Source organism: Mastomys coucha, chromosome X, assembly GCF_008632895.1.
Source record: "Mastomys coucha isolate ucsf_1 chromosome X, UCSF_Mcou_1, whole genome shotgun sequence".
Lineage (NCBI taxonomy): Eukaryota > Metazoa > Chordata > Mammalia > Rodentia > Muridae > Mastomys > Mastomys coucha.
Genome location: NC_045030.1, coordinates 101,514,617 through 101,539,295, shown reverse-complemented (window position 1 = coordinate 101,539,295; position 24,679 = coordinate 101,514,617). Strand labels below are relative to the sequence as shown.

At 39.6% G+C, this 24,679-nt stretch overlaps 1 protein-coding gene across 3 annotated transcripts in view; it reads left to right on the top strand.

The window, feature by feature from the left end:
* The window catches only part of Snx12 (sorting nexin 12), a 124,447-nt gene that overhangs the window by 4,855 nt on the left and 94,913 nt on the right, over positions 1 to 24,679 (top strand). The window contains exons 2-5 of one of the 3 annotated variants that reach the window (XM_031365669.1): positions 2,363 to 2,458; positions 3,460 to 3,584; positions 4,117 to 4,207; positions 11,477 to 11,858. In XM_031365669.1, the coding sequence (XP_031221529.1) occupies positions 2,363 to 2,458; positions 3,460 to 3,584; positions 4,117 to 4,207; positions 11,477 to 11,500 (336 nt within the window). In that variant the 3' untranslated portion in view covers positions 11,501 to 11,858. Of the gene's footprint in view, positions 1 to 2,362; positions 2,459 to 3,459; positions 3,585 to 4,116; positions 4,208 to 5,561; positions 5,952 to 11,476; positions 11,859 to 24,679 lie in introns of those variants that run through there. The other 2 variants (XM_031365664.1, XM_031365658.1) reach the window with 2 other exon arrangements.

The following is a 24,679-nucleotide window of genomic DNA, read 5'->3' as shown; positions in this document are numbered from 1 at the left end:
AAAAAAAAAAAAAAAAAAAAAAGGTTTGGGTATGGTAAGAGTTGCTCTAGTAAGGAGCATGGGAGGCTCTAGCAGTACTCCAAGGTACTGCTTTCTTGCCATGAGGCAATTGTGTAGAGAAGAAAAAGGTGGTTCCTTTTTTACTTACCCATTGCTCTCAATTGGCTGGGAAGAAATATGGTTTAGATTAGTAGATGTATCTGACCATTTTCATTTAGAATTTGTAGATAGGAAGGAAGATTTGGGCTTTTAATTTGTTATAAGGTCCTCTTTCCACCAGAGCCTGAGGAGTCTTCTTAGTGATTAAGATGTAGGAATGAGGATGTTACAGAAAACCAACCTATATAATGGCTGTTAAGTCTGTATTTTGTAGCTAAAGGGGTAACTAGATATATAGGGTTTCTATTTAGTAATTGAGTATTGATAAGGAGAAGCAAAAGTTGTCATGGTTGTTGTTGTTTTTTTTTTAAGACATTGTCTCAACTATATTGTTCTGGCTGGTCTAGAGCTCTGTAGTGGCTTGCCTTCAAACTCACAGAAATCTACCCACTTCTGCCTCTCATATTCTGGGATTAAGGGGATACACCACCTCACACACTCAGGTGGTTGGTCTTAACATCATAACTTAGTCACATAGACAACAAACAGGATGCATAAAACAGCATGAAGAAAACCTAGGGATGTGACACTTCATAAACTAGAGGTGAAAGGATCCGAAGTTCAAGGTCATCCTCTGCAACATAATAAAACCCTTAGAAATGGGAATGTGGCTGTATTTCGATTGGTAAATACTTACCTAGCGTGTATAAAGCTCTGTGGTTTGACTCCCAGTATTTCATGAACTAGGTGTGATGGTACACTTCTGTAATTTCATAAAGAAGCAGGAAGACAAAAAGTTCAAAGTTATCCTCAGCTACATATGGAATTTGAAGCTAGCTTAGGCTAGAGACAAGGTCTCAAGTATAAATGCAGAAGGGATGAGAGGGGAGGTAGACCACAATGTACCCAGCTGCTGTTATCAGGAAAGATTTTCTGAATGAAGTTTGAATTGAGCTAGGACATATAGAATAGAAAAGAAAAGATTGGAATAGGAAGGCAAAGGTAGAATGACTTGGAGGTCTAGAGAATGATCTGCAATAACTGTACTATTGATTTGAATGAGTAAGTATCAGTATATGGCAAGCCAGAGTAAAATAATAAACAAGGGACAGGCAGATAGCAAAACATTATCAAGTCAGGCACTCAACATATCCAGTAGAAATTGACTGGGGAAGCGACTTTCAGGAATCCAGCTGGAGTTCCCCAGAGAGAGAGTCCCAGACAGAGCAGAATGTTCTTTCAGATGAGGCTTCCAAGTAAAAGAACAAATAGCAACAGAAAGGTAACGTCATGTCAGGTATCCATAACATCCAGTAGAAACCAGCTAGGGAAGGTAGGCAGTTAGCTGGAGTTCCTGATTGAGCTTTCTTTCCATGGCTGAGCTAGCTTCCCATGGCTGAACGTTAGCTTTTCTTTCCTGCTACAGGCATTAGTACATCAAGATAAATATCTGTTGGAAATAATTTACCTTCTAGTTCTCAATGACTGCTTTTACTGTTGGGGTGTTTTGTTATTCTTTTCCTTCCATATCACAGAGATAGTGAGGAGGAGCACAACACTAGACAGGGGGCCTTGGGGGACACTTTGAGACAAACATGCATGGGTCTGAAATGGGAGTGGGAAACCAGTCTGAACCCATAGTAATTCATGATTTACCAGTATAACTTACATTATAATACAACTGTTAGTCTTCTCTGTAAGATACATTTTAAGTAGAAAAGATTTTGTTTGTGTGTTTGTGGGGTGGAACCAAGAGCCTTGAGGATGCTAGGTAAGTGCTCTACTACTGAGCTACCCTTCAGCCCCAGCAAGGGACTTCTGATCCCCAGTTGTGATATGATTGGGTATGGTGAGGGTTAATATTCATTCACCTGGTAGTGTTTTGGAAGAGTTTTAGGTATATAGTCTATAGGAGCAATATTTCTTTTCTGTTGGTAGTGAAACCCAGGTGTTTATATGGAATAGGGAAGTCTCCTAGCACTGAGACATATCCTCAGTCCATAGGACCTACTACTTCATTGAGACTTTTCCAGTGGTCTGACAGGTGATCCGCACAGGTTGAACAGAACTTATGGCCTGTTTTCAGTTTGGTTGTTTTTTACTTTTGAGATAGGGTCTCACCATGTAGGCCCAGCTGATCTAGAATTCCCGATATGGCTTAGGTTGGCCCTGCACTGACTGCTGATCCTCCTAACTCAGCCTCCTAAGTGTTAAAATTACATGCCACAGTACCTGGCTTCTTTTCATTCTTCCTTCCCTGTAGACAAACCTACCCATCTTCAAGCTGAAAGAATCCTGTGTACGGCGACGCTATAGTGACTTTGAGTGGCTGAAAAATGAGCTGGAGCGAGATAGTAAGGTACAGCTCATCTCCTAATTAGTACCATAGGAGGAGATCTATATAGGCTTGGGGGTAAGATCACAGCCTATAAAAGTCTTGAATTGGGTAATAAGGGTGAACACATTCTTATGGACTCATTCCCAATATATTGGTTCTGGCGGGATACCCTTAGAAACTTGGAAGAGGTGAGTTTAGGACTTATTTGTAAAATTGTGTGTGTGTGCACACGCGTGTGTGCGCACGCACGTGCGTGCGTGTGTGTTATGTGGTGTGAGGATGTCACACAGGCCAGAGGAGCAGGTTATATGTTCTGCTCTATCTCTCTGCCTCACACGTTTTAGACAGGGTTTCTCACTGAATCTGGAGCTAGGCCAGCAATCTCTAGTGATCCTCCTGTCTCTGCCTTCCACTCCCAGCTGGACTTTTGTTTGTGTCTTGGAGTCCACATTTAGGTTCTCATGCATGTGCAGCCAGTGGGTGCTTTTACCAGATGAGCCCTTTTCTCAGCCCCATGAACAATATTTTCAACTATTATTTTGAGTTTTTTTGTTTGTTTATTTGTAAAATTAGTAAACACCTATAAGTGCAAAATTGTGTCAAGAAAAGATAAATGCTTGGATGGTACAGGGTTATTAAAGAAAGTGAAAGGTACTTGAAGTTTATTTCCTTTCTCTTGAGATGGTAACTCTGTCCTTTCACAGAAAGTGGATCCATATGAGCCATCCTTACTGTTCTAAGGTCTTAGCTGGACCTGGGGCATTGTAGATCCCAAGTATAAAAGAACTGAGAAATACAGTTTACTTAGCAGGTGAAGGCAGGAGGATCAGAAGTCCAAGGTCATTCTTGGCTACTTAGATAGTTTGAGACTACCCTGCAGCCATGGAAAGGGAGGGAGGAAAAGAAGGAAGGAGGGAGGGAAAGAAGGAGGGAGGGATGGAGAGAGGGGTAGAACACACTTTAGCATCTCATTTGCTTTCTTCTTTCTTGCCCTCTCCAACTGGGCTGCTATTGGACTGCAGATCGTAGTACCACCGCTGCCTGGGAAAGCCTTGAAGCGGCAGCTCCCTTTCCGAGGAGATGAAGGGATCTTTGAGGAATCTTTCATTGAAGAAAGGAGGCAAGGCCTCGAACAGTTTATTAACAAGTAAGCCAAATTCTTGGCTGCTCTGCATACTGCTTTTGCTATTATGAATGTTTCTTTACTCCCCCTCCCTTCTCCATTTTTCTTTCCCCTCCCCTTCTTCCCTCATTCCATACTTTGCTCTTTCCCTTTTTGCTGGGGATTGACTCCATGGCCTTGCATATGCTAGGCAAGCATTCTACATCTAAACTATTATACTCCCAGCCCATCATGATCTTCTTATATTTTTTTGTCTACTTTGACCTTTTGCAATAGGTAATATGATATAGTGGGAAAACTGGAGGTAGTAAAACTTCATTCCTGTGAATACATTCAGATCCTGTATGCCAAGGCCTGAGAGTGTAATGCATGTTAACCCTTTTAACTAGGAATTTCCCTACCTTGTCCTTCTGTTCCATTTCCCTTCTTTATTATAGTTTAGGTCATACCCTACTGTTGTCCTCTAGAGGCTCAAACCTTTCTCCCCTCTTCACATTCCCCTGCCAAATCTCTCTCATCCCAGATACTACTGATAACCACTCTGGTCTCTTTTTAGAATTGCTGGGCACCCACTGGCTCAGAATGAACGCTGTCTACACATGTTCCTGCAGGAGGAGGCAATTGATAGGAACTACGTCCCTGGGAAGGTGCGCCAGTAGGAGTCCCTCTCACCACTTGCCCTCTACTTTTCCTGCTGAAATGACATTGGTTTTTACACTAAGCCTCTCTCTCTTTTTGATCTGAAGTTGGCTACCCATCCCCTGGCTTGATAAATCGTCTTGCATTGTGCCCCTTGGTATCAGACTACACCGTGTGGGTGCTCTGCTAGTATCTCTTCTCTGAAGAGAGGTGGGAAACCACAGGCAGATGTTCTTTGCTTGGGGTTGGGGTGGGGGAGGGATTGGACTGGAAGGCAATTTCTTGGGCATTTTAACTATACCAGAAGGCTAACTTGGGGGGAGGGGGGTTGTGCTGGTGAGGCACTGGGATATATTACTGATGCTGCAAGTCTAGGGCCTTTTTCGTATTCTTAGGTTTAACCAGGAACACTGAATAGGGAGAATCCCTGCTTTTCCTACCTGCATGAAAAATTTTCTTTTTGGGGAAGGTGGTAGAAACCCAAAACTTATTTTTTCTAGGCCTCCTCCCAGTTTTCTCAGCAGTTTTTTGTTTGTTCGTTTTTCCTCTCCCTTGTTGCTTTTCACGGCAGCAATCCTAGAGTTTAAGCAGTCCAATATGTGGAGCAGGATGTATGGGTTTTCAGAGCCCTTCATCATGGTTCCTGCAAAGTCAAAAAAGCCATAGGGTAGTAGGGTGCTCCTATTGCCTAGCCCCTATCCCTTTGTGGCTCTATACTCTAGCTGTCTATATTTTGCTCACTAGCTAATGAGTCAGTATGGGCCAGCAGTTCTCTCTCCTCAAGCCCTTGTTTCTTTGTGGGTTAGCTTTGTGGGTTTTGAGGGATAAGAGCGACTTATCACTGCCAGGTGACTTTCTGAATGGTGGGAGGAGGTCATGTTTTAGGTTCCTCTTGGTGGTAAAGAACAGCAACATCACTTTCCTCCTTCCATTCCTCCTTTCCCATGTCATTTAGTGCTGCCCCAAGGGCAGAAGCACACAACACCACACTTTCTCATTTCTCCTAAGCACTTTCGAGCTGTTGAATGGGGCTCAGGAGCAAGAGTTGTCTGCTGCCTTCCCCAGCTTGGTCACAGGGTTATTGAACTGCCTGTACTTGTTTCCTGTGGAACTTCAGTGTTGTCCCCAGAAACTGAAATAGGTTAGCAGCTAGGTGTAGATTTCCCAAATCTTAGAGGCTAAAGTAGCATCTCGAGGCTGGCAGGTGTCCTACGCTGTTGTTTGGGAGGTGGTGGTTTGTTTGCTGGGACCTGCTGTCTGTCCAAGTGGTGGGATGAGAGCAAGTTAACTCTGGTGCCAGTTGCAAGTTGGGACTCTTGGCTTCGACTCCCTGTCATGGAAGGATTTGTGTTTTCTCTGTAGGTCCTTGGGGAAAAGGATTGCTGAGTCTGGTGTGACCCTGGTCAGAGAGATCAGGATTAGCTTTTGACAGGGGACTTGGAGCCCATCTCAGTGTTGAAGATCCTTGAGGTAGATTAGCTCTCTAGCTGCTGAGCCCATGCTGGTAGCTGAGTAGCCCCTTTCCCACCTTGCCAGTGTTGGTGTCCTTGCTGCCTTTTGATTTGTATCCTCTGTTACAGATATTTTTTTTTTAAAGATTTCTTCTTTCATTGTGCACAAGTGCTGAGACTCTGAGGCCCCATTTCTTCTGTGTATATATCCTGACTTGGGGCTTTTATTCAGCAAATTGTTCATTCTTCTGTCAGACAATGTCATATTCAACTTTGTTCATATTAAACCACTGTGAAGCAAGCCTCTGTTTTTCTCCTTAAGTTATAAATGTATTATTTCCTAGTGCTGAGTACATGCTGGGTATTGTGCAGAACTCATATAACATGGCCATTGTCCTGGGGTGATGAGTAAGCCTTGCATTTATGTTACATTATAGAAAAGCCGAATCTAGACTGCTTGTAGTAGTTTACCTATGGTTTCTTGTAACTTGCAACTGACTTTGTCACATAAATAATGCATCTCCTTCCCGGAAGTAGCCATATAATACCTGTGGTTTAGGTCAGATTTAGCAGATTTGATTCTTATGTTTGTTAATTTGACTTGAGTGTATTTATATTACCTGTGTTTACATATGCATATGCAATTGTATATAAACATATTCATATAGACCCATCCTTTGATAGACCCACATATCATCAACAATTTCTTTCATTGTCCTTTTACCTCATTTGATGATGCTTCATTGTGTTGTTTTTCCAAGAGGTTTGATGCAGACAGAAAGGTGGGTGAAATCCTGAGGTCTTCTGATGGGTGTTTTCATCTGACTAATATGGTCGTGTACAGGGCAGGTTCCATGAAGGGTTGGAATGAGGGAGGTAGGAATCTTGTCATTTGGTAAATTAAAGATAGTTTTAGAGCTGGACATGATAGCACTTGTTTGTACCCCAGGAGGATCAGGAGTTCAAGGCCAGTCGTCATTACATGATTAATTTGAGGTCAACCTGATCAATATGGGCTCTTGACCTCCTAAAAAAACCTACTTTTAACTTAATTTAAAATGGAACAATGGTATAGAAAAATGAAAACAATGGTATAGAAAATGTTAAAAAGATGAGGACATTATAGAGACTTAAGAGTGATAGTTTTTTTTAAATAGAAGAGCCAGCTGATTTAAAGAAGTTAAAGGATTTTTGATCATTAGAGAATGAGCTGTGTGAAGATATCTGAGAGGGTAGGAAGACTAGGTGTTTCTGTGAGATAAAGGAAAGGAGTGATCAAGAGATACACCCTTTTTTGTTTTGTTTTGTTTTGGTTTTTCCAGACAAGGTTTCTGTGTATAGCCCTGGCTGTCCTGGAACTCACTCCGGTAGACCAGGCTGGCCTCGAACTCAGAAATCTGCCTGCCTCTGTCTCCCAAGTGCTAGGATTAAAGGTTTGCACCACCATGCCCGGCTCGAGATACAGCCTTTGTGCGCAGCAGTATTACAGAAGGAACTGGAGAAAAACTAGAAAAATTGGCTATAAAATAAAGTATCATCCATATTTTAGATAGACAGTATTCAGCTCCCTTAGGTGTAGGGTAGGGTAGTCAGAGTACAAGTAAGATGAGTGAGTACATTGTATTTCTCACAGACACTCAAGAACTTTCTATACAAGACAAAAATGAGAGATAAAGAAGAAGGTAAGGCATATCTAGTTATTCCCCCTTCTCCCTTATTCTTTTGTTTGAGACAAGGTTTCACTTTGTAGCCCATGCTAGCCTGGAACTTGCCCAGGGAAACCTCAAACTTGTGATTGTCCTGTCTCTGCCTTCTGGGTGTTATGAATGTATGGGTGATTTCCTTTTGTTTATTAACTTTAATATCCACCAAGTTCAATTTCCTCTTTTTGGAGGAAAATTGGCCATTTTAAACACAGCTTTTAAGTCCTATAAGAACTTTATGCCGGGCGGTGGTGGCGCATGCCTTTAATCCCAGCACTTGGGAGGCAGAGGCAGGCGGATTTCTGGGTTCGAGGCCAGCCTGGTCTACAGAGTGAGTTCCAGGACAGCCCGGGCTATACAGAGAAACCCTGTCTCCAAAAACCGGAAAAAAAAAAAAAAACAAAAAAAAAACTTTAAACCTCTTACCCATCTATACTGAGGCAAGGCATAGTTTTTTTTTAAACAAGGAATTCAAGTTTACTCACACATTTCAGTGCTTGCTACTAATGAATCCCCCTCTTTTACCCCATAGCCCAGAAAAATTCAACCTTATCTTGGGTTCTAGGAGGCAGAGGCTAACAACAAATTTTATACAAACTAGACCTAAAAGAAGTCTCCATCTTAACATTCCAGAGATGCCTCTGACCTATTGGAGATGAGGGGTTGAGCTAGGAAAGGTGGGGGAGGTGACCAACAACAGGCTTCGAAGGAGTTTCTGTATGGTATGTTGTTGCCTAGGTAAGACACTTCTATGTTGAAATACTTGCTGTAATAATTTAAACAAAATCACCTGCTGTGCAAATTCGTCCAGCTGCTCACTGAAATGGGTATTTATTCATGTCCTTGAGCACTGTTGAGTCACTCCTTATTCTCTTAGGCACAATAAACATTCTAATTTACCTTTATTTGGTTTTTAACCCTTTTATCTCTAATTCTGAAGTTTCTCCAAAGTCTTCACATGGTCCTAAGCCGGGGGGTTGAAACTGAGTACTACTTTAATTATAGTCTAAAGGTTAGGTGCTTCTTACTCCAATTATACATGATAGGAAGTAACCTTTTTTTTTTTTTTTTTTTTTTTGAGATGGGTCAGGTAGCTAAGAGTATCTCCTGATTTTCTGATTCTACTCTCAAATGCTGGCTTTACATGCTTGTGCTACTATGCCTGGCTTTTAAAAAAAATTTTATACATATATATATATGTATGTATGTGTGTTTTTTTGAGACAGGGTTTCTCTGTGTAGCCCTGGCTGTCCTGGAACTCACTCTGTAGACCAGGCTGGCTTGGAACTCAGAAATCCGCCTGCCTCTGCCTCCTAAGTGCTGGGATTAAAGGTGTGCGCCACCACTGCCGGGCTTAATTTTATTTTTTTTAGACAGGGTCTCACCCTGTTTCTCAAGATGACCTAGAACTCTATAACTTACTATTTACCTAGTCTAGCCTCAAACTCATGGGTGATCTTCCTGCTTCAATCTTCTGAATGTTGGGATTATAGGAATAAGTCACCATGCTCAACCTCAAGATTACTTTTGACTTATAAACTCTTATGAATACTTTAATTTAGTTTGTGGTTTTCTGCTTCTCCCTTTCTGACCACCCACCACACGTCATTTATCTTTTCTTTTTTGCCTTGCCTATACAACAAATTGCCTTCTTAATTTTATTTTTCTTTCCTTCTTCTGTGTGTGTGTTTGTGCGCACGCGTGTGTGTGTGTGTGTGTGTGTGTGTGTGTGTGGTCTGTGCATTTTTGTCTGTGGTGTTTTCTGGATACTCATAAAACATACAAAGAGGAGTAATTATCAATATCACAAAAGGATTCTTTTAGCCTTTTGGGGGCTCTTTTAAGTAAGTGGTTTATATGGTAGCTTTATTTATTTATTTGTCTGCTTTTGATGGTCTCACTCTAACCCTAGCTAGCCTCAAACTCGTTATATAGCCCAGGCTGTTGAGTATCCTCTGGCTTAGCGTATTGAGTGCTCCCATTTACTGGTGTATGCCAGCTTACCTTGCTCTTCTCCAGTGGTTTCAAATGTTTGTATGTAGATCATAAATTCCTTTACCTGGAAAAACTGAAGGTAAAAGTTTAAGATTGTTAACAGGAACTGTCAGCTAGATATAGATAAAAAAAAAATCAGAATAGAGATGGTATCTCCGGTGGATCTGATGCCCTTTTCTCACCTGCATGGACACCAGGCATATATTTGTAGGCAAAGTTTTCACATAAAAGAAAATAAATAAATCTTTAGGCTGGAGAGATGGCTCAGTATTAAGAGCACTGGCTGCTCTTCTAGAGGACCCTGGTTTAATTCCAGCACCCATTGTCAGCTTACAACTGTCTATAACCCCAGTTCTGGGGGTTCCCATGTCGTCTTCTGGCCTCCACTGTCACTGCATTCACGGTGCAGTATACTCACAAAGGCAAACAGAAACAGTATAAATAAATCTTTTCTTAAATTATAAACCATAGCTCCTAACAAAGGAATACATTTGTAGAATTTTAAGAGCTTTTTCTTTACTTGTGCCTATTCGCGCTCTCTAAAACTGACTTTTACCTGTTGCGTGGTAGAGCTCCCTTCCCTTTCCCTCCGACTTCATTCATGAACATGGAGGAGCATTTACACACACACACACGTACACACGTGTGTGTGTGTATATATATTAAAAATAAAACACTTTTACTGCTATGTAAATTAATATATTATGCAATGTTTTACATATTTCTTTTTGCATTAATATGTGGACATTACCTCTTAGAAAATGAAAATGAAAATAATGGTATAGCATTCAATAGTATGGTTTTACTACAGTTTAACAATTCACCTATTGATGGAAACTTGCCTCTAATCATTCACTGTTATAAATACTGCATTTAATCTTATTCCTGTGTCTAAGTATTTCTGTGGGATAGAGAGAAGGAAGTGCTGACTCAAAGAGTGTGTGCAGTTTGTACTTTGATAGCTACAGCTAAATTACTGTCCCTCCCTTTTTTTGAAATAGAGTTTCTCTATGTATCCCTAGTTGGCCTGGAACTCACTGAGATCCACCTACTTCCCACATGCTTGGTTTAAAGGTATGGGCCACCAAGCTGGCTAAATTACTTTCTTTATAAGAGTATAGTTTAGACCCCCCAATAATATCAAATAACTATATCTGCAACTCCCCTCAAATGAGGAAATTCATGTTTCCCCACAAGAAGTTTCCCTACTAGTGGTATAAATTAAAATAACATACAATTATCAAAACTATTTTAAAATGTTATTTTCAATAATTCTAATTTGTATTTCTTAATGCATTTAGTTCTAATAATACCAACTGTTAGGGGTTTAACAAGTTTCCCCACACATTTAATTTTGATCATTCTAGAAGTATTATCTTTCTGTCAGTTAAGGATCCTAACCACTCTAACAAATTTAGCTATCATTCTTAAGCTAATGGTCCTGAATATTTCTATATTTTCCAGTAGTCTTATAGGGACAGTGAAGTGCATTAGTCCATTGGTGATGCAGCCTTGTATGAGGTACTCTGAAGACCAGTTCCACCTTAGATTACCACTACTTGAAGCCAAGCCCAGAGCAACTCCCATGGATCCACATGGAAATAGAATTTGCTTCTTGGGCCCCTGATGAATCCAGCTTGCACCTCTTCTTTTGTTACTTTTCTTAGCTCTAAACCTTAAATTCTAGGAAGGGACCAAATAATGATGGTAGTGGGGGTAGGAGGGATCTAAGAACAACATGTTGATTTAAATAGGTAGCCAAATTACAAGATCCCGCTCCTCTGGTTGGCATGTGTAGATCAAAGATAAACAAGCCTGTAGTTAGTATGCTGTGGAAAGCACATTCCCTCACCTAATTGGTCTCTTAATGGAGGGATGAGCCACAGGAAGCAGCTGGTATGGAAAAGCAATGGGACTGCTGTGGTGCTGTGGTGCTGCTTTTGAAAGTGAAGGCCTGTCTTCCTGGCTCCTGTGGTTGAATTAGTAACTGCTTGCCCCTGACCTAAACACGCCCCACAGTTTCACATGTGTCTCAGAGTTATTGTCCATTGTGACACAGTTGACTCAGGTTATAGGCTTTATGGCTGTTAGAGGAAGCCCTCTCTTAAGCTGTACATCTTCCATCAAGGCCAGCTTGGAGTTCTCCCTTTGACTTGGTTGCTGAGGTCCTGGGTCTAAGCAATGGAGTCTTTTCTGGAATGTTTGACCTTCCTTGCTACAACATCACCACAAGATTCACAATGAAAACAGGAAAGGTCACAAGAGCTGGAGATTGAAGATCTGTGTACTAAGTCCATTGGAAGAACAGATGTCTGACCTAGAAAGTTTGTCCATTCCTGTGCTACCATTTCAGCCAGTCCTCTGTCATCTGCTTTTATTCTGTACACCTTTCTATATATACCAATTTACCATAGGAAATCCATTGTGTTGTGTTTTTATTTCTACAAATTACCATTCAGTGTTTTGGAACTGTTTTTACTTACTAGATTTATTAAATGTGACACAGTATATACAATATGCCACAGTATGACTACAAGTTTATTTCAGTGTTCTCTTATCGATAGACTACTGGATTGAATAATTTTATTATTATTTTACAAACAATACTGGTAGGACAATTCTTGAATTTGACTCTTCATTATTTTCTCAAACTGTGATCACATGACTCCACTGAAAAATAACTTCTAAAACCAAGAATTAGAAAGCTAAATTTGATATTTATTTTGCAAGCTGCATTGATATATGCCCTAGTAAGAGACAATTGAGTTCTCATATCTGCTTCTGCTTTTATCTTTTTTTGTTTGTTTGTTTTTTGTTTTGTTTTGTTTTTTCGAGACAGGGTTTCTCTGTATAGCCCTGGCTGTCCTGGAACTCACTCTGTAGACCAGGCTGGCCTCGAACTCAGAAATCTGCCTGCCTCTGCCTCCCAAGTGCTGGGATTAAAGGTGTGTGCCACCACTGCCCAGCTTCTTTTATCTATTTTCATATATTATTGTTACAAAAATGTATATGTAGGTATGCATATATATAAAATATACTATTCTAACTCTTTTTGACATGAGGTCATGCTATATAGCCCTGGCTGGCCTGGCACTTGCTATATAGATCAGGCTAGCCTCAGACTCATGGTAATCCTGCTGTCTTAGTCTTCCAAATTCTGAGATTACAGGCCTGTATCACTACACTTGTTTTTTGTTGTTGCTGTTTTTTTTTTTTTTTTTTGAAACAGGTTCTTACTATATGGCCCTATGTGGTTGGAACTCATTGTGTAGACGGGGGATGGGCTTTAGTTTACAGTAGTCCTCCTGCCTCTGTCTTCCAGGTGCTAGAATTACAGATATGCATACTTTGCCTGGCCTAACCATTTTTAATTGTACAGTTAAGTATCATTAAATACTGTATTGTTGTGCAACCATTACCACCATACATCTCAATGCATTTCCCTTTTTCTCTATTACTCTATCAGAATATTATTTTTTTCTTGGATATTTTCTTTATTGACATTTCAAATGTTTTCCCCTTTCCAGGTCTCCCCTTTGGAAACCCCCTACCCCATTCCTCCTCCCCCTTCCTCTATGAGGGTGCTCCCCAATCCACTCATTCCCATCCTCCCACCCTGGCATTCCCCAACACTGGGGCATTGAACACCCTCAGGACCAAGGGCCACTCTTCCCACTGATGTCCAACAAGGCCATCCTCTGCCACATATGTGGCCAGAGCCATGGGTCCCTCCTTGTGTACTCTTTGGTTGGTGGTCCATTCTCCAGAAGCTCCTGGGGAGGGGGTCTAGATATTTGACACAGTTGCTCCCTCCATGAGGCTGCAAACCCCCTCAGCTCCTTCAATCCCTTCTCCAGCTCCTCCATTGGGGACTCCCAAGCTCAGTCTAATGGTTGGCTGTGAGCTTCCTCCTCTGTATTTGTCAGGCTCTGGCAGAGCCTCTCAGGAGACAGGTCAATACCTTTTTCATCTTTCCACTTCAAACTCAATAACTCTTCTATTACCCCTAGCAGCTACCATCCTTTCTGCCTCTTTGAATTTGACAATCACAAGTATCTCATATAAGTGGAATATTGCTTACATTTTTGTCATTACATGTTTATTTCTATGTAAGTGCACTTATAAGTGCTACAGCACATGTTGGGGTAAGAGGGAACCTTAGAGAAATCAGTTATTTCCTTCTACCATATAGGACTTGGAATTAAACTCAGGTTGTCACGATTGGTGGCAAGTACCTTTACTTGCTGAGCCATCTCACTCACTCTTATTTGTCTTTTTGTAACTGGCTTCTTTCACCTTAGCATAAAATCAAGGGTCATCTGGGTTACTTCCTGTGTCAGAATGCCTTTCCTTCTAAAGGCTAGATAACTTTTCATTCATTTCCTCATTCCATTTTGTTCATTCATCTACTGGGGATACTTGAGGTTTTCCCATTTAATTAAAGATTTTAATTATATTTATTTATTTGTGTGTGTGTGTATACATGCATGTGCATGCTATTGTGTGTGTATGTAGGTGAGAGGACAACTTGGGGAAGTTGGATCTCTGGTTCTAGTATGTGGCTTCTGGGGATTAAACTCAGATTGTCAGGCTTGGCAGCAAGCACCGTTAACCTGCTAAGCCATCTCACTGGCCCCCATTTAAAAAAAAATTATGCATGTGTCATGTATGTGCTTGTAGGGGGTGGGTAGAGAACAACCTTAGGTGTCATCCTCAGGAGCTCCATTCCTCCACCTTTTAAAAATGCTCAATAAATAAATATATTTCATTGAGACTTCTGCCTAACACATGTTCATGTTTGAAAAGTGATAAACAAAAAATAACTAAAATAAAAAACAAATCATAACACAACATAGGCTGCTCCCAAAATTTTCCATTGTTCTTCTAAGCACATATAGCTACTTGACTGAACTGTGGACTTCCATTCTCTAAATGATTCTGTGTGTTAAAGATATCACCCTTTAAGTTAAAATAAACGTTTTTGTTGACAAAGATGTGTCTCCAGAAGGTGCTTAACTTATTTGGCAAATCAAGAGTTTTTTCAATAAATTCAATTGTAGACTCTGGTAAATCAAGCCTGGTAGGACTTCCTTAACTTAATAATCAGCCTCTACTGCAAAAGATATCTATGCAAGATTTGCCTGAAGTTTTGTGCGCTGATACAGTTATAGTTTCTACTTCAAATGTTCGATCCTTAGCTTTGCTCAACATTAACATAATTCAGCCATGTTTTTAGGCTTTCTATCACTTTGTAGTAAACATGGGTTAATGGATCCCTCAGAAACCTCAGGTTTTATTTCTGTTTTCCACACTCGCAATCAAGGGATTCTTCTCAAAATATATACATCAGTGAGTCTTCACCTCAGGGTTGCCTCCCTCTTCCCCTCTGCCATTTTTTCTTATTTTTGAAATTATAATTACATAATTTCTCCCTTCTCTCTCTCATATATATCCACTTTTTGCCCTCTTTGAAATTTATGGCCTCTTTTTTTCATTAATAGTATGTATGTATATGTATATACATATATTCCTAAATACATAAATATAATCTCTCAGATTGTATCACTTGTGTGTATGTTTTCAGAACTGATCTTTGGTATTGGGTAACCCATTGGTATGCTCTTCCTTGGTGAAGACTTTTTTCTGCTCCCAGAATTCCTTAGTTGCCTGTAGTTCTTTGTGTAGGTTTGAAACCTCGTGGTTTCCCTTCTGCCTCTACTTTATGGGTGTAGCTTCTGCCATCACTAGGAGATACAGTCTTGTAGTAAACCCCTGATACTCTTTCTGGCTTTTAAAAATCTTTCTTCCTCCATTGTTTGCAGTGTTCCCTGAGCCTTAAGTGCCAGGAATGTTTTGTAGATGTATCCATTAGGACTAGGCTCCGCAACTGTATGTTGTTTGGATATGTTTTTCTGTAATGGTCTCTATTGCAAAGAGAAGTTTCCTTGATGAAGGGTGAAGACTACACTTTTCTGCCCTCTCCTTTTGAGATACGGTTTCCCATTGGTCTAGAACTCAACCAATTAATCTAGATTGGCTGGCCAACAGGTTCCAGGATCCTCCTGTTTCCACCTCCACAGCACCAGGATTACAAGTGTGCACCACTGTGCCTGGTGTTTTTAGGCGTGTCCTCATGCTTGCAAAAATTTTACTGACTGAAGGAAGTGTCTTCCCAGACTCAGGGGCTATTGTGACTTAACTACAAGGACATAGATAAAAGAATTGATGAAAACATTTTTTATCCAGGGCTTTATGTAGCCCAGTCTGACCTTGGATTCACTATGTAGTCACCTCCCAAGTGCTAGGGTTCATGGTACAAGCCAGCACACCTGATTTATGTATTCCTGGGTGTTCCTTGATATTAAACCTGTCCTCATACTCACTTTATGCTTATAGAAGCATTCTACCAACTGAACTATATTCCTAGCCCAGAGGAAAAGCATTTAAAAACTTACTTTGAGGCAGACTCTCACTATGTAGTCCTGGTGTCTCAGAAGTCACCATGTGGACCAGGAGGGCCTTGAATTCACAGAAATGTGTCGGCCTATGCCTTTGTAGTGCTGGAATTGGAGGTGTGTGCTGCCACATATGACTAAACACTTTAATATAGTATTTGTATCTATTCCTTGAGAATTTCATACGTGTGTAGAATGTATTTTGATCATAGCCACCATTCACTCCCCTTTTTAGCTCATCCTGGATCTCCCTCCAAAAATCACCTTCCAAGTCCTTATCCACTTTTTAAAAATTAACCCACGATGTCCAGTGAATGCTGATCATATGTGTATGGGTGTAGGGCCATCCACTAGAGCATGGGAAACCTTATGCAGGCCATCTTTCTGGATAAAAAAAGACTCTTCCCTACCTCACCCCTACCCCAGCGTCTACTAACTCCTCAGGTAGGGATGGGGCTTTGTGAGCTCCTCCCCAACCCGTGCTGGAAAGGTGACTGTCTTGATCATGTGCAGATCCTACAGGCAGCCACATCTGCTGTGAGCTTATGTGTGCAATAGCCCTGTCATGTCCAGAAGACACTGATTCATAGTAGTCTTGCTTAATTTCTGTCTCTTACAATCTTTCAGCTTCCTCTTTCCAGTGTTCCCTGAGGGAGGTGTGTGTGTGTGTGTGTGTGTGTGTGTGTGTGTGTGTGTGTATGCATGTGGCTGAGCACTCCATAGTCACTTATTCTCTATACTTCAACCAGTGTCTGTATTAACTCGCTGTCCACAGCAGAAGGAAAAATTTAATGATGGCTAAGAGCTGCAGTAATCTATAGGTATAAAGATAAGGCTTTAGAAGGCAGTGTGATACTATTTGTATTTGGCAAAATAGTAGCTTTCCCTGCTAGGGCCTATGACCTCCCCCAGCTACTCATGTTTGGCTAAGTTTAATAGTATAAACCTGAATTTATTCCCGTGGAGAAGGCCTAGGATCCAAGTAGCTTGAGAACTGTTTTGTAGTACTGTGGATCAAATATTTATGCAACACAAGGTTGTTCTGAGTGGTTTTTTAGTTTTACACTTAATTTTTTGATAATTTTAAAAGTGTCTGTATATAATACAATCTGGCCACTTTTACTTTCCCACTAGGCTTTATTCTTGAAACCATTCAGAATTGGGTTTTGTAAATGATATATTTATATACTGTAATGTTTTTCTAACTAGGTAATTAACCGCCCCAACACTTTCCCCAGTGATTTGAAATGCCACCAATATCATTTACTGAATCTTCTTATACACCCAAGTCTGTTTCTGAATCATTGATTTTGTTGTGCTGGTATTGTACTTATTCCAACATTGCACTTTTCAAATGACTACTTTAGGCTTGTTACCTTTTCTATGACATATATATAGCCTTTGTGTGCTGACTAGGGTCTTCTCAAAGTTGTGTGTTCAGATATCCTCCTGCCTTAGCCTTCCAAATACTGGGGCTACAAACATGCACCACCATGTCCAGCTTGTTAGGAATTTTGGATTGTGGTACTGCTCCTCTGTTTTTTAAACAGTTGTTTAATAATTTTTAGAAACAGCCAAACATTCCATAAAAAAATCGTACTGGTTTATGAAGATTGTATTGAATTGTCACCTTAATTTTGAGAAAGTAGCTATTTTTACATTATAGAGTTTTCCTGACCCCAGGACTGTAGTAGACTCCTGTTTAATCAGAACTTGTTTATGATGCATCTCTCTTTTCATTTAGGCTTTTGTCTTTTATAAAATCATGTTTACTTATTTGTCTTTCTCTGTAAACTTTCTTGGATCTTTTATTTCATTTATATATTTAGAATGTTTGGGGTAGAATAGATTATTCAGTAAATGATCGATGAACATTTTACACTATAGCAATTGTTCCCAAATTTGATTAAAAATTGTGGACTCACTCCCATAGAAAAATACACAAATACACACAAAATTTTAAATAAAACTTCAAGGGGGAAAGATTGGACACTCTACCTGATATCTATATAATCTGCATTTTATAGAGATGCTGTGTAATACTGGTTGGATGCATTTTTTTGTGGCACTTGATGGAAAGATTTAATACTTTAACCATAGGCTGCCAAGCAAAGCTTTATAGCAACAGATACTCTTTTGGGCCTGAGAATGAGGGAGCAAATAGGAGTATCTTGGATTTTAAAGGGCAGAAGGGGAGTGTTTTAGGCAGACTGGTCCACCATCTGAAAGCCTATTTATTCTACACGATTTTTGGATCATTTTATTTTTGTTAACTTCCTTATTATCCCTTTGGGCCTTCTCCTACCTTCTCCACCTTTCCCATTGCCAATCAGCATCCACTGTTGCATCCCTTGCCAGGTATTTGCATTGTTTATCCTGGAAAGCTGATTGCATTGTAGATAAGTTTCCATACCCCAAATCTCCTCCTGAATTCTTTCTACTTGCTTATTTTAGCTAAAACCTGGTTTCTATCACTGTGATAAAATACCATGAACAAAAGCAACTTGAGGAGGAAAGGGTTTGTTTAGTCTTATTCTTCCTGAAGGGAAGTCAGGGAAGGAACTCAATGCAGGAACTGAAAGAGACCTTGGAGGAACTACTGCTCACTGGCTTGCTCCCCATGGTTAGCCTGCCTTTTTTATAACTCAGAATCACCTGTCCTGGTATGGCACTACCTGCGCCAGGCCTTCCCACGTCAATCACTGATTAAGAAAATGTCCCATAGACTTGCCTGTAGGCCAGTTTGGTGGGAACATTTTCTCAGTTGAGGTTCTCTCTTCTCAGATTTCTAGGTTTGTGTCAAGGTGATAAAAGCCAACCAGCACTGCTGGCTTCTCCCAAAGAGTTATACTTTCCCTATTGCTATGGCGCTTTTCAGATAGGGGATCTCACTAGGTTGCCTTAACTGATCCTCTGATCTCAAACTTGTGAGCTCAATCCTCCTGCTTCAGTCTTCCAACTAGCCAGGAATACAGGTGTGTGGCACAAGAATAATGTATATAACTTGTTTCTTTTCTAATACACATTAAGTGGTTTTCAGCATTTTAGTTTATGAACAATGCCACATTGAGTATCCCAATAAATGTTATGCTTTTGTCATGTAAATATGCTTATAGGATAGATTTGTGGAATTTAAACACTTGGATCAAATGCATGAACATTTAAAAATTGATAAATAGCTATGAGAAGGGGAGATAAAAGAGGGTGGGGGAGAGGATCATTAGAATATATTATATAAATGTATGGAAATTGTTAAAGAACAATATTAATAAAAGTATTTGATAACTACTACCAGTTTTTATCTTAAATGTTTGTTTTAATATATGTTACTATCAAACATACATGACTGTCTGTTTTCTTATGCTTTACCAATACTAGAGCTTTACTAATTTGGTAAGTTTTGTTTCACAAGAAAAATTATTATCTTTTTTATTTTTTATTGCTTTCAGGACATTTCTTTCAACTCTCAGATTATAAATCTCTCATATGAGATTCAAGTCTCTTACAATGTTCCCTTCTCTCCTTCCCTCTTTGTCTTTTTTCCTGTCTTCCACTTTCTTCCTCTCTTTCCCTTCCTTCCTTCCCCTTTCCTTCATTTTTTATAAAGACAGGGTTTCATGCAGTTCATGCTGGCCTCTAACTCATTATGGCTAGCCAATGCTAGCCTTGATCCTCTTGCCTCCATCTTTCAAGTGCAGATTACAGGAATGTACCATGTTAGAGACTTAGACTAGTATTTAAATTTCTTTTTAAAGATTTACTCATTTTATGTGTGTGAATATTTTACTTGCATATATGTCTGTGGACTATGTGTGTGCCTGGTGGCTCTGGAGGTCAGAAGAGGGTATTGGATCCCCTGGAACTGGGGCTATGGACAATTATGATCTGCTTCTGTCGCATAGGAACCCTTGTAATTTGCAAGAACCACCTCTCTAATTACCTTGTACTACTGTTTTAAACAGTTGTGTGCCATTTCCTTGTGAGGATGTAATATAATTTTATCTTGATGGATATTTAGTTTGCTTTCAGTGTGTTGTCCCTGTGATAGTCATTCTATTCTTTAAACATTTTTTTTAGATTTATTTAATTATTTATTCAGGTACGTGTATATAGGAATTTGTACATATGTGTGCAGGTGCCCAAGGAGGCCAAAGAGGATGTTAGATGAGGAACAGGAATTGCAAACAGTTGTGAGCTGCCTGATATGGGTGCTGGGACTTAAACTCAGGTTCTCTGCAAGAGCAAAATGTACTCTTAACCACTGAGCCATCTCTCAAGCCTGCACATTCTATTGTTATGAACGAATACTTCTATCTTGGTCACTGTATTGCTCTGAAGAGACACCATGGCCAAGGCAACTCTTATGAAAGAAAGTATTTAATTGAGGGCTTGCTAACAGTTTCAGAAGTTAGTCCATTAGCAGCATGGTGGGAAGCATGGCAGCATGCAGGCAGATGCTAGAGCAATAGCTGAGAGCTATATTCTAATCTACAGGAAGAGGGTGGGAGGGGAGGAGGAAGGAGAGGGAGAGGGAGAGAGAGAAAGAATACAAACCTAGACCTGCTATGGGCTTTTGAAACCCCAAAGCCCACCCCCAGTGACACAGTTCCTTCTGTAAGGCCACACCTACTCCAAAAGTTTAGACCTAATCCCTTTCAAACAGTGCTATTCCCTTGTGACTGAACATTCAAATATATGAGCCTATGGGGGCCATTCTTATTCAAACCACTACAGCATCTTTGTGCATTTATTTCTTAGAATCAAATGTGTTACCTATTAATATATTCACTAACCAGCATTTCATTTCTTAAAAATCTGTATCTTATAAGGAACATTCTTTTTTAAACACTACTTTTTTGCTATCTGTAGTATTTTTCAGATATTAGTTTTCTCCCTTCCATTGCTGAATATTTTCCCACTGTATGACTATATTATAGTTTATTTGTTCTCTTATTCTCTTATTTGGCTTACATTTGATTTTAGGTTTATTATGAATGAAGCAATAATGAACATTCTAGTACTTTTTTGGTCTTGGACTTGCTATGTAGCTGAGATTGATCTTTTTAAATTTTTTAAAAAATTTAGTGTGTATGTGAACGTATGCTCACAAAACACATGCACCATAGAACATATGTAGAAGTCAGAGGACCACTTTTTAGGGGTCAGTTCCACACTGTTGAGACAGAGTCTTTCATTGTTTCTGTCACTGCTTAGCATATTCCAGGCTTGTTGGCCCATGAGCTTTTGCCTGATTTTCCTGTCTCTGTCTCCCATCCTGCTTTAGAAGTGCTAGGATTACAAAATGCACATCATAGCATCCAGCTTTTTATGTTGGTTCCAGGGATGGAACTTAAGTCTTCAGGTTCTTGTCCAACGTGCTTTCACCAGTGAGCCATTTCCCTGGCCACCAAGATGATCTTGAAATTGACTTTTCATTTTGCTGGGATTATAGGCATATTCTGCCACATCCAGTTCATGAGTTCCTGGATATGGAATTCAGGGCCTTGTACGTGGCAGGCAAGTTCTCTAACTGAGCCAAATTCCCAGCCCTTTACTGTAAACATACATGTGAGGCCCTAGGTTTGATACCTAACATTGCAAAATATTTCAATGATTTGTAAGAATTTAAAAAATATTTCTGGTCTTAAGTTCTTTGTCAGATTTATGTTTTACAGATATTTTTTTCCACCTCTGTTCTTGCCTATTTGTTTCCTTTTTCCTCTTTCATTTCCCTGCCTATCTTCATTCCTTCTTTCATTCTTTCCTTTGTTCTTTGTTCTTTTGTTTCTTCCATCCTTCCGTCTTTCTTTTTTGAGACAGAGTATCATATAATTTTGGCTGGCCTGGGACTCACTATGTAGACCAGGCTGGCCTTAGATTCATAGAAATCTGCTCATCTGTGTCTTCCAAGTGCTGGGATTAAAGACTTGCAAGCTATTCATCTTATTAGTGGATTTTTTCCTGATCTAGGCTTTAAATTTGGTAAGGTATATTTTTGATATGGCATAGATCAAAGCTTGCATTTTTCTATTTGAATATCAGGTTGTTCCAGAACTTTGTTTAAAAAGAATCTCTAAATTCTAGCCAATATTGCTTTTTAAAAGTCAAATGACTGTAGGTTTCTTTTTGTGTGCTCTATTCTGGCTAATGACCTATTTGCCTGTCAGCTTCTATAGACTTACAGTCTTAAGGTCAGGGGTGTAGGTGTCAGGAGTACAGGCTCTCTAAATGTCAATTTTCAAGATTGTCTTCAACATTTTGGGTCCTTTTATTTTTTTTAAATTGTTTTTATTTTATGTGTCTATGTGTCCATGTGTCTGTGTGAGTGTATGCCATCTGTGCTAACACAAGCCAAAGGATAGCATCAGAGCCCCTCAAGCTAGAATTACAAATTGTTGTAAGCTACTTGACATAGGTTCTAGGAATTGAATTCAGGTCCTCTGGAAGAGTGGGAAGCACTGTTAACCACCGAGCAAGCTCTCTACCCCTACTCCTTTGCATTTCTATATATGTATATTTTGGTTTGTTGACACATAGTCTCACAATGTAGCCTAGGCTTCACCAGGAATTCACTATGTAGCATAGACTGCCTTTAATTTTGATTCTAGATTTATTTGCTTTAAAGCCATGACTGGTGTCATATGCCTTTAATCTCAGTACTCCAGAGGTAAAGGCAGGTGGTTCTCTGAGTTCAAGGCCATCCTGGTCTCGAGAGCCAGTTCCAGAACAGCCAAGGCTACACAGAGTACCAGTCTCTTGAAAAATTTGATTTTATGTATATGAGTGTTTTGTCTGCATGTGTGTATATATATGTATATATATATGTATATATATATATATACATATATATATATATATATATATATACACATACATATGTGTGTGTGTGTGTGTGTGCAACATATGTGTGCCTGGTACCTGAGGAAATCAGAATCCTCTAGACCGGAGTTATGGATGGTTGACAGAGGGTTTCTTTGTGTAGCCCTGGCTGTCCTGGAATAATCTCTGTAAACTAGGCTGGTTGTCTCTGCCTCCCAAGTGTTGGGATTAAAGGCGTGCACTACCACTGCCCAGCTTTAAAATGTTTTTAACTTCTTAATTTGAAGTAATTTTAAATTTAAAGAAAAATTGCTGAAATAATATGAAGAATTATCATAAATCTTTAACTTAGATTCATAAAATTTAAATACGTGACATTTGCTTGTTTTCATTTTATCTTTATAGTTTTTCCTATAGTATAGTACTAAATACTTTAGCATGGTTTTTCTAAGAACAGGGACATTTTCTTACAAAAATTACAGTGTAATGAGGAAAATGAACATCAACGCAGTACTAATGTCCATAATTGGATTTTACACTTTCTTTTGAATAAACTTTATATTTTGAAACAAGGTTCACTCTGCAGCTCAGGTTGGCCTTTAACTCACTATATAGTTCAGGGTATCCTCAAACTCATGGTACTTTTACTACCTCAGCCTCCCAAGTGTTGGGATTACAGGCATGAGCCATCACACCTAATAATGTCCTTTGTAGCATTTTTCCCAACTCAGATTTTTATATTAAATTGAGTTGTTATATCACTTGGTATGCTTGACCTAGAATATTTCCTGAGCCCTTTAGAAGGTTTGTGTGTGTTGTATTCAGGTACATGTGTTCCCATGTGTATGAGTGTATGTTTGTGTATGAGTGTGTGTGTAGGTTTATAGACCTGAGGTTGATGTAGGGCATCTTCCTTGATTGCTTTCTTTATGTTGAAGCAGCGTTTCTCTCTCTCACTGAACCAGGAGCTCATGAATTCTATCTTTGCCTCTGAAGTGTTGGGATTACAGGTGGCTGCTATACCTGCTTTGTTTTTTTACATTTTTCTAGGGATCTGAAGTCCCTTGTGTGGCAAGTGTTTTATTCATTGTGCTGGCTTCCTCAGCTCTTTTTGGTGATAATGTTGATACTTTCTCTTTTATTTAAGACAGATTCTGTAGCTTGGGCTGCCCTCAGACTCACTATATAGTCAAGAATAATCTTGAGCTCCTGATCTTTCTGCCTCCACCTCTTGAATGATGCTGTGTACCGGTGTCCAGTTTATGCAGTGCTGGGGATGGGACCCAGTGGCATATCCCCATCCTGTTACTTAAGCACTTCATTATTTCAGTAAGCTGCTCTGGAGACAGTCTTCCTCCATTTTGGGCAGCCTTGATACTCAACATCCCTTTCTGTTTGATTGATTTCCTCTACCTATTCGTCTGTTCCCAGTACTAAACATCTGTACTTATTCTGATTACTCTGTTCTGTTCATACATCAGTTCATTGATATCTCACTTTGAAGATTGCCACTAGAACATAATGTACCTGTTCTTATCAGCAGAGAGGAGTGGGCTGATGTCTTTGTTCTAGACCCTTTGCTATTGCTCATGAATAAAAAGATTACCCCTCCTTCTCGGACACATCAAGAGCTCTGTAGACTTAGGTTGAGCTTATAGTTACTTGAAGTATCTAAGACTTTAGCTCTGCTATGTTTATACTTCAGTACTTGGAAATCTATGGTTTAGGATCTTGTACCAGTCTTTACTTTGATCTATTTTTTAAAATTTATCTTACTAAATTTATCTATCATTCCTGTTTATCCAATGTATTTGAACCTCAATGTCACTCAGTTGTACTATCTTATTTTCCAGCTTATTATCTGTAAACTGGATTACCGAGCTGTCAGTGTTTTCATACAGATAGCTGTTGAAAGATACTAAAAAGGGCAGTAAAGAATTCAGATCTTTCCAGCCTGACCATAAACTTTCTCCCATTGAAATCAACCCATGTGATAAGAGTGGCTGCTGTTCATCTACCTTCTTTTGCTGTTGAATATACTTTGAACCAATTTCTAG